The sequence below is a fragment of a genome, unplaced genomic scaffold (assembly GCF_019419815.1).
Source record: "Pyrus x bretschneideri cultivar Hongxiangsu unplaced genomic scaffold, Pyrus_bretschneideri_v1 Contig13, whole genome shotgun sequence".
NCBI classification, from domain to species: domain Eukaryota; kingdom Viridiplantae; phylum Streptophyta; class Magnoliopsida; order Rosales; family Rosaceae; genus Pyrus; species Pyrus x bretschneideri.
In genome coordinates, this window is record NW_025999424.1 from 2375026 (window position 1) to 2390000 (window position 14975).

Genomic DNA, 14975 nt, shown 5'->3' on the forward strand with positions numbered 1-14975 from the left:
TGGGACAAAAATATGTAAAGAAAAAGAATAAAAGGAGAGTATAAGTGTATTCATAAATGAAGAGAGAATGGCAAAATTTTGCTTACATGGGTATTTACTTTTCTCGTGAGACTCACTAGCATTTGGGGTTTGATGTAGCCTAATTTTTTGCTACCCAAAGAAAGAAGCTACTAGCCAAGTGGTGGATATATGCCCATTTTCTAGCTTATTGGGGATGAACCTTCTCATTAGGGCTTCAAATGTAGTAGTTTCATGGAGGATAAAGTCTCCATGGGATGTTCTTAGACTGCAAACCTTAGCTTTGGAAATGGACCAGCCTCATCCACTAGAATAGTTGCACCACCTTTGCCAAGCCACTGCCACTAGAAAGAACCAACGAACCGAAAAGATAAATGGAAAATTTGGGGAAGGGGGGTGGGCAAGCCACCCGCGCTAAAAGCGTGCACATAATTCTACCAAATAGTGCAAATTGAACTTTAGCAGCCATCGAAACCCAAAGCATGCTTCCTACCGAGATCCATGGAGAAAGCATTGCGGAGTCGAATAGCCAGAATATGCAGTGTTCTAAAACTCGACCCAGGCCTTGGGCGATAGAAAGCCACCGCGATTTAGGCCAAATCGTCGAACAAAATCAAGTAGGAGTTAGGAGCCCGCCTAGGCGCTCTCTAGGCATTCTGAGCGGCCTAGGCGGCTATCCAAGTGGTGGGTTTTTTGCAGACTCTATCAGTTTTGGTTGCCATCACATCCCTTTGGTTTGTTCGCTGTCGACCTGATGAGAAGAGGAAAGGTGGGAGAGATAGGTGAGGTGGTGAAGCGATGAGAACGGTGGATTGCGAGCACATAGATAAGCTTGCAACTTTGTCAATGTGCTCGCGGAGCGGTGTGGAATTAAGAGAAGTAAGAAGACGACTGGTTTTCTGAGAAAAGGAAACTGAAATGGTAAGAGAGTGAGAGATTGATAAAAGATGGAGTTTTAGTGGGAGAGGTAAGATGGGACGGGAAATGAAAGAAAAATGAATAAAATATAAACGGCTGGATAAAACCAAGACAAAGGCACAGTTCAAGAGTATTAAAAAAAAAAAATTAAAATAATTGATAAAACCAAGACTAACTAGACAATTAATTTTTTTTAATGACAATTATTTTTATCCTCTCGCCCAGCCAACCAGCAAGTTCTAAAAAAACCAAGTTCAACTTGACAATTAATTAAGTAATTTTTAATTTGTGGTAATGTTTTATTATTTTTCTTGTTCTTTTTAAGTCTAGCTTATTATATAATAAAAATATATAATAAATTTACTTAAAATCGTCTAATCCATCTAACCGTCTAGGTGCTTGGTTCCAGATCGCCGTCCGACTAACGCCTAACATCTTTTAGAACCTTGAGAATAAGTGGTTAGCAACTTGTTGCTAGAACAACAATTTGGAAAGAAAAGACATGAATCCCTTATTTGATATAATATCTGCAACAACTTGAGACAAAACTCGGAGAAAATGAGGCAAGCTCAGAAAACTACCAGAAATCAAGGGTTCAGAGGTAAACGGACGGAAGAAAGAGATGGAAAAGGGTATAAGGCTTGCCACTGAGTCCACCCAAAATGAAGGGCTGACGGCTAAAGCTAGGGTTTAGTTTGGGTTCAGGCGTTGGGCGAGATAGAAAAGCGAGAGAGAAAAAGCAAGATTTGAATATAGGGTTGTCCACTGATCCCACTTGTTGGGTTTTGTTGTGATTGGTTGCTCTTGGTTTTGTTGGATAGATTAAGGTTAACACAGATGGGTCTTCTAAACTTAATGGTCATGTGGATAATGTTGGTCTTTTTCGTGACTCCAATGATCTTTTTTTTTTTTTTTTTTTTAAATTATTATGACTGTTTGTTTCTTCATCTTCTTATCCAAGTGCAATATTTGTTAAGATTGTTGTTGCGATAAAGGCAATTCAGATTGCGTTTGATAAAGAGTGGCATTACATTTGGTTTGAGACAGATTTAATGCATGTCGTTCACCTTCTATCAGCTTGCTCCATGGATGTCCTATGGTTTCTCAAAGTTTCTTGGGTAGTTGTTTATGGTACCGCTAACTTGTGCTTGCGTTTTTTGCATATTTCAAGGGAGGAAATTGGCACCTGATTTTGGTGCAATGAATAATAGTTTTATGTGGCGAGACTTGGTACCTTATTTTGCAAAAGCGTCATATAGAAGAGATAGTGTTGGCTTCCTATCTTTCGCTCGAGGTACTTTTTGGATAAGGTTTGTAGATTGTTGCTTGGTTACAGTTCTTGGCAGCATTTAAGTTTTGTTTTCGAGGGGTTTCTACGTCCCCGCTCCCCCTTTCTGCCTTTTCTGGTGTTCAAATTTTAAGAGGTGGTCAAGTTTTTGTTCCCTCTTCTTCTTGTGCTATTAGGGGTAATATTTTTGTCCTCTTGACTAAATGTAGCTTTACTTTTCCTTATCAACCCTCATACCACCGAGGTTTCATGAAAAAAAAGGTTTGTTCTATTTTCTTCTTGAATCATACATGTTTAATTACTCTTGTCACTTGACTAATAAGCTTTGGACCTTTGGTAATTACCCTTGATTATTAGGATTAGGCTCCAGTAATATGTCATTTAGTAATACGGTCCAGATTGTTTAGTGGTATTCATTTTTATTTGTTTAGAAATTTTAGGTTCGAATATTTTGAATGACAAGTTTGTCATCAATTTATTATGAACAAGACCATTGTAAGACTTAGAGATTAAATCCCCCTTCCTTATGTAACTATATCAATTCTTCAACAAAAAAAATAAACAGATCCATCATATAAAATGTATTTTACTATTTTTATATGTATATATGTGGATGTACTTTTTTCTTTAGAAAAAACAAATTTGCCCATCTCACCCAACTTTAAATTCCACGTTAAGTCCCTCGAAAGCCTCTTCTTTTCCATTATTATTTAGTTACGATAGTGACCTTCTTTTTTAATTCAACAAAGGCTTTTTTTTATTTTTTTTTAATTTTTATTTTTTTAAGATAAAAGACTTTTCAGCAAAAATGATATTTGAGATTGGTATAATTCCTCACATGATCTCTCAAATTTAAAATCAATTGCATTTGTCTATCATCAATCATTTAGGTTATTCTGTAAAAAAAATTTCGTTTAAATAAGGAAAATACCCTATTTATTTTTTTTTTTTATCAAATCATTTTGGCCACTATTTATTAAATTGAAAGTATTGTTGTCAATTTGGTCGTTATTTAACAGAGATATTCTTACGAAAAAAACCAAAATAATTGACAGAGGACAAACTCAAAGACCAACTGAAGAGTTATGTCAATTTCAAAGACTTTTTGTTAAAAAGCCCAAAAAGTAAAATGAATTATAGTGTTTTAGTCAATGATGGTGGGCTACCATTGCAAAATCCCAGCAAACTTCCTCTTGCTTTGCTTTAGTCAATGAATGTGGGTAATGTTAGAGAGATCAAAATTTTAAAATTAAATTTGCAAACCAAATAATGTGATTGTCGATGATTGAATTATGAACTAAGTGTTGATTAACGTGCTTGATTCTTATTGGTGACACATCATTTGATTTACAAATTTGATTTAAAAATTTAGTATCTTTAGCATTACTCGTTAATAAAATACTGTAAACAACAAAACTTATCTTCCAAGAAAAGAGCATCTCCTCCACTCTATAAAACCATGTCTTTCCTTGTGGCTGAAACAAAAAAAACGTAAACCTTCAAGAGATTCCGAAAACCCTTCCGACGAAAACAAAGAGGATGGGAGAAATGTGGGCTCAAACGGGCTCCGTGATTGCGAGTGTGATGTTTGTTGCTGCCATATTCCAACAATACCTTCCTCGCCAACTTCGGTACCCGGTCGAAAGATACACTCGAAAATTAGTGAGCTTTGTCTACCCTTACATCCAAATCACCTTTGATGAATTCACCAATGATTTTCGCAAGCAAAGCGAAATCTATTCCACCATCCAGAGCTACCTCAGCGTGAAATGTTCCACCCGGGCTAAGCGGTTAAAAGCTCATGATGTCAAGGACAGCAAGTCTCTGGTCCTTGGCATGGATGACAATGAAGAAGTGACTGATGAATTTCAAGGCGTTAAGCTTTTTTGGGGTTTGAGGAAACAACCGGTGAATCAGACTTCATTTTCTTTGAATCCTCAGGCTGATGAGAAGAAACATTATAGGCTGACGTTCCACAAACGCCATCGAGATATCATCACGAGGTCTTACCTTGATCATGTGCTAAAAGAAGGGAAGGCGATATCGGTGAGCAACAGGCAACGAAAGCTCTACATTAACAATCCTGCACAGAATTGGCATTCCTACAGGGGGACAAAGTGGAGCCACGTAGTGTTTGAGCACCCGGCAACATTTGAAACCCTAGCAATGGACCCGAAAATGAAGGAGGAAATCATCAGTGACCTCATCAAGTTCAGCAAGGGAAAGACATACTATGAGAAAATCGGGAAGGCTTGGAAGCGGGGTTATCTCCTTTACGGGCCACCAGGCACTGGAAAGACTACCATGATTGCTGCCATGTCTAATCTCATGGATTATGATGTCTATGATCTTGAGTTAACGACGGTGAAGGACAACACTGAGCTGAGGAAGCTACTGATTGACACACCGAGTAAGTCTATAATTGTGATTGAGGACATTGATTGCTCGCTTGATCTTACAGGACAGCGAAAGAAGGAGAAGGATGAGGAGGACAAGGAAGAAAATAAGGATCCATTTCGAAAAATGAGGGAAGATCAAGAAAAGACACCGAGCAAGGTGACTCTTTCGGGGCTGCTAAACTTTATTGATGGTATTTGGTCAGCTTGTGGAGGGGAGAGGCTGATTGTGTTTACGACTAATTATGTGGAGAAACTTGATCCTGCGCTCATTAGAAGAGGAAGGATGGACAAACACATAGAGTTGTCCTACTGCTGCTTCGAAGCATTCAAAGTGCTTGCCATGAATTATTTGGATTTGGATTCACATGAGTTGTTTGAAACGATTGCGCGTTTGTTGGGCGAAACCAGTATGACTCCTGCTGATGTCGCTGAGAACTTGATGCCTAAGTCTGTTATACAGGATGCTGAATCTTGTTTGAAGAGCTTGATTGAAGCTCTTGAGGCTGCGAAGGAGGAGGCAAGAGTGAAGGCCGAGGAAGAAGCAAAATCAAAGGCAGAGGAAGAGGCAAAACTGAAGATAGAGAAAGAAGAAAAAGAGAAAGACCAGTCTGCTAAAGTTGAAGAGAAATGTAATGGAACATAAGTTGAAAAATGAAGACAACAGAGTTAGCGCTTGAAGATGAACGAAAGAGAGAAAGACCAGTCTGTATAAATTTCAACCTCTCTTAAATTGTACTTTGTACAGTCTGATCAGTGTGTGTTTTTCCTTAATGTGTAATAACAAAATTTTTAAAAAAACCTAGTGCTAGATTACATGTTCAATTTAATTCCTTGAAGTGTACTTTTATCAAAATTTATGTTCAATTATGTTTTTTAATGTGTATTTTTATTTATCTCTTCACATTAAATTTTAATTTTATTAATATGCACATATTTAGTTCTTTAATTATAAATGAACATAAATGAGAAAATATTAAAAGAAATTTGTGATACAAAAATATATAAATATATAAGTGTACATAACTGTGCCAAAATATATATAATTGATTTTTTTGTACCGAAATATTTGTACCTACATGATTGTTTTAATATATTATAATGAACCTAAATGCAAGTACCGAAATGTATTATTTTAATGTCAATACCAAAATGTATGTACCAAAATATAGTATATTGAATTAATGTACCTAAAAGTTAGCACTCAAATGTGTGTACCAAAATGCATTATATTGAATTAATGTACCAATATGTTTGTATCGATGGATATACCAAAATATTCAAATATATTAATGTACCTAAATGAAGAACATACAAAATTGTTATTGGAATATATATTATAAAAAAATTAGTTGCCTAAATATAGACATTAGAATATATTATGTTGAATGAAATGAAAATGAAAATGAAATGTAATTAATACATTAAAATAGAAATAAAAAGATAAATAAAACATCAAAATATAACGAATAAATTAGCTATAGATGATTAAATGTACTGGGAACTAAAATTGGATTTTAATCTTACACAAGGTTATAGTCTAAAACTCATATTTTTTTAAAGATTAAAATGAATTTGTTTTATGGTAATAATAAATTAATGCATGGCACATAAACATTTTCGATCATCAAGGGCATACGTAACCTGTGCCGCAAGGAAATCGTTTAGAAAAAGGCTTTTTATGAAGAACACTTGATCTCTCTCTCTCTCTCTCGCTCTCTCGCGATATATATATATATATATATATATCTCGATTAGAAAGCGCTGCGACCAGCGAAAGAAGATTTTGCACATCAGTTTCATCACCGGAAGAAAGCATGAGTCCAAATGGATCGAAGACAAAGCGCCGGCCTATACGTAAAAAACTAAAAAAATGAAAAGAAGAGAAGAAAAGGCCACGAAACAAGTCTGAACCTTCCAGGTTCACCATCCATGACACACATTGACATTAATACAATTCTCAGCAAATCTGGCAGCACGTCAGTGTCGATATTGTCTCAGCACAGTTCTGTTAGATGCGTCTTTCTGTGAGATGTGAGTATACGTCTTGCAGCGGACGTGCCTACTGCAATTGACAGTGACTTTTGCTCCTAATAAGTTAATTTGGTTGATTCAGAAACATCGTAGGCATATTACACGAATAACATATTAGCAAGAAGTCGGGGAAACATGTGTGAAAGTCGATTGTTTCGGAGTAAAAGCGAGTTGAAATTGTGTAATTAGATCATATAATTTGAAATGTTTGTTCCAAGTGTGTGTACTTTGCTTTATATACTGAATAACAGTTTGATTTGGGTGATTATCTGCAGTTTCGTGTTAATTAAGAATAAGGTTAAGTTTAATAAGTATCATTTTAAGAGCAATGCTTATTAATCTGGCAGTCGTAGTTAATTCGCAATCAAGTAGGGAATGAAAACGTTGTGATTGCTACTAAATTTAGCTGATCGGTACAAGTTTAAAATAAACGTTTATTTTCTGTCCTAAATGTATTCATGTGTTGTTTACCTTCTCGAACAGGTTCCCGTGCAAGCTGCGGCTGCTGCAGCTGTTGCTTATGCTATTGCTGGACTGCCTCAACATCAAAGGTTTAGTCTCTCATCAAGCTCTGAAGAATTGAGCTCAATATATTGAAGCAGACACCTTGGTCAAAAAGTGCAGGAGATAGAGGAAAAATTCTATGAAGAGTTGCTACAGTATAATTATGTGTTGCGGCAGTTTCGACATCATGGACATGGGCTTGTGCTTTGTCAGCTATTTCCAGGCCAATGGTTTACAACTATTGCCCATTTGTTGCTACTGTATAATTATGTGTTGAGGTTTTTTTTTTAATGTTTATATTCATATGTTATTCATCTTTTGTGAGCATTCGTTCGAGGATATTTTACGAAATTCTGAGAATTTTATTTAATTGAGCTTATGGTCGTTCAATAAATTTTTTTATTTTCAGAATCTTCTAATCCCATTGATGCAACGAGTCGAAGGGGAGTTGCGAGTTCCTGTTGCATTTTTTTTATTTCCAGAATCTTCTAATCTCTCTCTCTCTCTCCCCTGTTTTTCTATCCTGTTGCATTTGGGTTTTCCGCTGTTTCTCTTTCTGTTGGTCTAATTTGAGGTGAAGTTTGAATTTTGGTTGAATTGGAATGTGGTTTTAATGGGTTTCCTTACATTTGTCGATTTGATTTTGTTAGGATTGGCATGTGGTTTTTCAAGCTTTTGCAACCACTTTGGGTCCGGCAAGGGTAATAATCTTACTCTTCATTCCATGAGCTTCATTTTGTATGCCCAGAAGAATTTGAATTGAAAACATGGAGTTTTAGGAAATGTTCTGGAATTTTCCCTATTTCCTCTGGTGCAATCTCTTTTTCTTTCTAATCTTTATTGAGTTTCTTTCAATATGTCACTTGTATAATTTATTCTTGATGTCAGATTTGGTGCGTTTGAGTTGGGTTTGTGAATGTCTTCCTGGCTTGAAAAATCTTCAATTTCCTTCTACTTATGTACAACTTTTGTTTATTTTCTATGCACAAGAAATATAAAGGAATAAAATGTTTTCTCTCTCTTTTTATTGTGTTTGGCATCAGGAGTATAACTATTTTGCTACTACATTGGAATTGGATTTTTGAAGGACCATTCTTATGCAAGTGTTTTCTTTGATTCTTATGCAGGAAGAAATAATTGGATTCTTTATATATCGCCGCGTGCCTCTGTGAATTGTGTTGTGCATATATTAAGTTGTCTTCTCCCCAATTTTAAATATTTGGAAGTGACCCAAGAAGGGTTAAGATCTCTCTTAAGCTTCTTATGTAATAGTGTCCTAATGCATATGTACGTTTGTTATATATAATGTAAAGAATATGTTATGGTCTGAATTTTTTTTATTTTTTATTATTGATATATACATGCAAACATTATAATGAAGAATGTGAATTATCAAGCGATAGATGCAGCCATCCATGACTACAGTGTACCATCTTTATTACTTTCGGATTTGAATTGTATTTTAAAGACACAAAGATACAATCTGTAGTGTGTTTCATTCATATTTTTAATTTCTACACTATAGTTGGAGTGTCAAAAATTTAAATTGGAATTTGTCAAAAACACTATATATGTCAGCTGACTCTTTTAGTGTTTGGGTTTGAAGCTGGTGTTTTTTTATTGTTTGTGTTTGAAGGGGGTATGTGACGTGCATGTTAGCAATTGACTCTCAACCCATTTCATTTCAAGAGAAGAATCCCAATGTCATTGGGTGCTTGAGTGGTATTTTTGTTTCCATTTTTCGTCTTTTTTATCATACTTTTTCGTATCAGTATTTTAAAATATTTTGTATGTTGTCACTCAGTTCAATATAAGAGGGTTTTTCAGGAACCAGATCCCTTTCGGATCCAATAAAACTGAGCCTGCTAAGCAAGACATCCAGGTCGTTATAATTTGATCAAACTATAACTTTTAGAGAATCCTCCTGTTTGTAGCCGTTGGATCAAATTTCAATGGCCTGGATTACCTACTCGCAGACTCAATTTTATTGGATCCAGAAGGGATCCGGTTCCGGTTTTTCATACTCAAGTCAAGATTGCAGTTTAGCATTCTATGATATTTTTGTAATTTTGATCCGGATTTATTTTCCCTTTGCAAGCAAAAGTTGCAATTCATATGTTAAAAAAGTAACCTCCACGTTCTACAAAGTTTTCCATTTGCAAAGCAAAATTCCATCAGTTTGGATTTATTTCCAATCGAGTGGTTTCTTTTTTTTTTTTTAAATTAATTTATTTATTTTCCCAGGAACGTAAAGCAAAATTGCTGCCCTTAACCCCACCTCACATTCATCCACCGCACAACAATACAAAAAAAGGGCTGCAAAGTTACAAACACATGAAGAGAGAAGAGGACTTAAATTTCTAAATCCAATTTTGGATTTTATCTTTGATGTTGGCATAATCAATCAATATGATATTCTCTCTGTTTTCTTTTGTTTTTTATTGGTGTTCAATGCCAATTTTGATTGGAACGTAAAGCAAGCAGGTGCAATCATTGATAAGTTTTGATTAGGATGTAATCCCTTACTGCTTTTGGCTAATTTTGTGTTTAAAACGATTTAGCTAATTTTCATTAGGATGCAATTCGTTCATAGAAATTTTGCTTCTTTCTTTGTTCGTTCATTTAGAAAGTTTTGTAATTTTCTTAAGGAAATTCCTTAACACTATGTTTGGGTGAAGAAATTTAAGATTACTAAGGAATTTTAAAATGATGGAAATTGAAATGACGAGATTTTATTTTCTAGAATTTGTAAATTTTCTTGTTTGGTTAACCTAAAAGAACAATGGAATTGAATACGGAATTTGTTATTTTTAAACTCTCAATTATAGAAATTGAGAAATGACACCTATTTACATGGAATTTGAACTTGGGATTCGGAGGTCCCAAATTCCAAGTTTTTTTTCCATGTGGAAATTCTAAATTTCTATGTTTATGAATCCAAACAAGAAAATTGGTGTCTGTTAATTTATAAATTCTGACTTTTACCAAAATTCCATGTTTATTTCCCTCATCCAAATATAGTGTAAATGATTGAAATTTGGCAGGAAAAGAACAACAGTTAAAACTACAAAATACAGTTTTGTACTCAAGGTAAGAAATTTAAACTTTTTTGGTTATTGAAATCAGAGTATTGAATTACAGTTTCTGTTTAGATGCTTGGAGAGATAGGAAACTGCAATTTACTTTTGGATATGCTCATTAAGAAACTGCAGTTTACATTTGGATTTAATTCTTCACTGATGGTATGTTGCGATGAGGTTTAGTAAATTTCAATATTCTTTAATTCTTTTTAATCTGCAAAATCAAATAACTCATGGAATTTATGATACAATCAGTTTCCTTTCAGTTGAATTGAAATGATATTGATTGTGCTTTCCTTTTTATAGTTAGGTTGAAAATCATATTAATAGATTCTTTATTTGGTTGGTCCGATCTGTAACATATGGGATTGTTTTGTTTGATGTTTGAATTGATCTTTTTTTGTGTGAAATTATGATGGAATCGCAAATTTGTGAGTTATATCTTAGATTATTGGATGCATAGTCACATTCCCACAACTATTACATCGTCTCTTGATTGGAAGAATTTTTATAATTTCCAGGATATACAGTTGCAATGCTTTTGATGCAAACAATAAGGAGGATGCTATGACTCTTATGGAGCTTCTTTGGCAGGATAAATTGAAGTTGCATATCATTTTTTTTTTCGTTCACTGAATTCATTATCTTGCTATCCTGTCAATTATCAGTGTCTAACAACTGGTGAAGTGTGTGAATAAATGTGTAGAAGTTTGAATTGTACAGATGAAAGTGAATTTTAACAACTCTAACTTAGATTTCTTATTAATTTCCTTCATTTGTGTTCGACCATTTTACCATTTGGGTACATAAGTACAACTATTGATAAAAGACCACATAAATTACCTGACAGTCGAGAAACTGTTTGTGTTAGAAGAACAGAATATGATGTAAAGCTCAAATTTTGGGCACTTAAATATATGTTTTTTTTTTTCAATTACAATTACTCAACATGAAAGTTCAATTGGATTTGTTTTGGTCTCCAAGAATTTTTCTTTGTTTGGTTACTGGTTAATTTATGTGGTGGGAGTTTAGTTTTTGCTTTTCTGCCTATGTTTGTATGATTTGAAATGGACAGTTCAATTTGCTATATATAAATTTGTAGTCGAAGAGTTCGAGGGAAAGGTGAATTAGAAAACAATGGGGGGAAGAGTGATGGAGTTGAGTTGAGAGTTAACGAGATATATTTGAAATTCTGTATGATGTGTAGCATTCCACATCGTTCAGGGGAGTGGATCCTATAAGCCTTATATGTATATTCTCATCTCTACCTAGCATGAGAGCTTTTGGGAGCTCACTGGCTTCAGGTTCCGTAGGAACTCCTAAGTTAAACGAGTTCGCGCGAGAGCAATCCCAGGATGGATGACCCACTGGGAAGTTCTCGTGTGAGTTCCCAGAAACAAAACCGTGACGGCGCGGTCGGGGCCCAAAGAGGACAATATCGTGCTACAGTGGAGTCGAGCCCAGAATATGGTGGAGGCCCGGGCCGGGATATGACAATTTGGTATCTGAGATAATCCTTGGCCGAAAATGTGCCGACAAGGACATCGGGCCCCTAAAGGGGGTGGATTGTAACATCCCACATTGCCTAAGGGAGTGGATCTTGTAAGCCTTATATGTATATTCCCGTATCTACCTAGCACAATGCATTTTGGGAGCTCACTGGTTTTGGGTTCTGTAGGAACTCCGAAGTTAAGTGAGTTCGCGCGAGAGCAATCCCAGGATAGGTGATTCACTGGGAAGTTCTCGTGTGAGTTCCCAGAAACAAAATCGTGAGGGTGTGGTTGGGGCCCAAAGCAGACAATATCGTGTTACAGTGGAGTCGAGCTCGGGATGTGATAGGGGCCCGGGCTGGGATGTGACATGATGTCCCTGGTATTGTGAGATCATTGAGACTATCTGCTTGATTAATCACTAATTTGATATATTTAAAGTGTAACTTTTCTTTAAATCATTTTCCTTTTGTATTTTCATTGGATTCGTTTCATTTATATATGTTAATTTATCCCCCTTTTTATATAATTTTGTGCAATGTGAATGTAGGTTATTCTCAATCTTCATATGGTGATTATTTGACGACTTCTACAAACTTGGCTGCTCAGCCTTTGAAATATAGAGCTGAGGATAAGAGGAGCCAGATGAGCCAGAATCAGGTTTGTATAATTCTAAATTATTCATTTAGTTATCCTTCTGGTAATTCATGATGGTGTTGACTTTATTGAGGTTAAATGTGTCATATTCATGTAGTTACGTCTAATACAGTTGATTCCCACTGCAACGCGCGAGCGTATTTTTTAGTATATTCTATAGGTAGTTGTAATTGAAAAAATAGTTACATGTTTGAGTACATGTATAATAAATCGAAAGTCAATAAGTACATAATTAAGTGTATGTAATAGAGTTATGCAAGTTTCAGAATTTGAGATTGAATTTAGAATATAAAATACTTTCCAATTCCTATCCTTTTTTTTTTTTTTTTCCGATTTCAAAAGTTTGAATTTGAATCGGACATAATCTTTGAAATATTTCAGCTCAAATCAGTCGGAATCGGATATTCCTATCCACATTGCACCACTACTCATGCCAAAACCAAAACCCTTAAAACTTGTAAAGAAAAAAAACTCTTCCCACCCATCACTCACGCCAAAACCAAAATACTCGTTTCATTCAAACAACACGACTTACTACCTCCAAACCCTCAAAACCTGAACTCCATATGGAACCATTATTTTCAATATTTACTTGTGTTGTACGTTTGGAGAAATTTTGATTCGAGAAAATGTTCGACATACCAGGACAAGAAACTTTGGTGACATTTCGGTGTCCATAAGCGGAAAATAAGCTGCACGTTTCGGTCAGCACTAACTGAGTACAAACGAAAATATATTCTCTGAGCCGGACTTCCACACAAGCTTCCGGTCTTGTCTACCGAACGCGGCTTTTACATTTGACAGCTGACTGCTGCAAACAACTGGTGCTACTTCAATACTTTTCCTGTTAATCTCTCTAACATAGAAAAATTCTTAAATTTTAAGCTAGAAGACATGATAGGTGTACGTTAAAGGATGGCACTGACTTGGAAGTCTTTGGACGATCGTACTAGTGTCGATGCTCATAGCATTAAGGATAGCCTCAACACGGTTGTTATAGGTGACTCGATTACATGACAAGATTCTTACTTACAACTGGGTATAAATCTCCATAACTCGACAAACACTTACGCAGATATATCTCCAAAGGCACGGGAGTAGCTTGTTGAATAAGAAGAGTATCCAAGATAACTCTAATGATCCCAAGAAGAAGAAAATAGAGCACACTCTTAAAGAAAACTCACAAAACAAACTAATTAGCAAAGCTTTTCTTATTTAGCTCTAGGCTTTGTTTTTCCTTGGATGATTTACAATGCTTGGGGACTTGGGTATTTATAGCAAACCAAATGAAAGCTACACCACACACTTACTTCACCTACAACATCCACCTACTTCACCTACAACATCCACCTACTTCACCTACAACCTCCACTTACTTCACCAACCTCACACACTTACTTCACCTACAAATGACATTGATTCTCAACACTCCCCCTCAATGTCAGCTCTCATTCTTTGCACTGTGCTGAGTAAACAGCGAAAAATTTCGAGCTTGCCTGTACTCAAACTTTTTGTGAACAAGTCCGCAACTTGATCATTCGTCTTGACCTGTCTCATCTCAATCTCTTCTTGCAGAACCTTTTCTCTGATAAAGTGGTAATGTACCTCCACATGCTTAGTTCTTGCATGAAAGACTGGATTTTCCGCCAAGCGAATGGCCGATTGGTTATCACAGTACAATGGTACTGGATAATCTACTGGTTGATGTAGATCACTCATCAACTGTATTAGCCATGCATTCTCTTGAGCTGCCATTGCTGCTGCTCTATACTCTGCTTCAGTGGTTGACAATGATACCGTCGGCTGTCTCTTGCTACACCAAGAGATGGTTCCAGAACCAAGCTTAAACACATACCCAGTTGTTGATCTCCTGGTGTCATGATCTCCCACATAGTCAGCATCACAGTAACCAACTAACTTGCACTCTTCACCTTTCTTGTACAAAAGACCATAGTCAATTGTACTCTTCACATATCTCAGTATTCGTCGAACTGCTTCCAAATGAGGCTTCTTTGGATTTTGCATGTATCGACTCATCACACCAACTGCATAAGAAATGTCAGGTCGAGTCAAGGTTAAGTAGATCAGACTACCTACCAATTGTCGATACATTGTCGCATCTTCCAAATCTTTTCCTTCATGTGCACACATTTTGGCGTTTGGTTCCATCGGTGTCAAAATTGGCTTGCATTCGAGCATTCCGAACCTCTTCAATAAATCTTTGGAATACTTCTGTTGACAGAGAAATATTCCTTCTTGTGTGCCATCAACCTCTAGACCAAGGAAATGCTTGAGTTGACCAAGTTCCTTCATCTGGAAACGGACTGATAAATTCTCCTTCGTCTGAAGAATTTCTGCCTCATCATCACCGGTTATGATTAAGTCATCCACATACACTAGCACAATAGCTAGCTTTCCTTCATTGGCTTTGACAAACAAGCTGGAATCTGCAGGTGTTACTGAATAACCACTTTGTGTTAGAAATTCAGCAATCTTACCATACCACTGAAGGGAAATCTATGAGATTCATGTGGGATTTCTAGTGACTAGCATGCATATACAATTCAAAATTTATATACGAAAGCAACGG

The 14975-nt window shown here is 35.9% G+C and overlaps 1 protein-coding gene across 1 annotated transcript; it reads left to right on the forward strand.

The window, feature by feature from the left end:
• The first annotated feature begins 3763 nt into the window (after positions 1 to 3763).
• On the forward strand, positions 3764 to 5316 carry LOC103928483 (AAA-ATPase ASD, mitochondrial-like). The gene has a single exon (XM_048578658.1). The coding sequence runs from the start codon at positions 3764 to 3766 to the stop codon at positions 5264 to 5266; it is 1503 nt and encodes a 500-aa protein (XP_048434615.1). The 3' UTR covers positions 5267 to 5316.
• Positions 5317 to 14975: the final 9659 nt, after the last annotated feature.

What these genes read in the sequence shown, in the direction of transcription:
- LOC103928483 (XM_048578658.1), top strand. Translation starts at nt 3,764, where the DNA reads ATGGGAGAAATGTGGGCTCAAACGGGCTCCGTGATTGCGAGTGTGATG.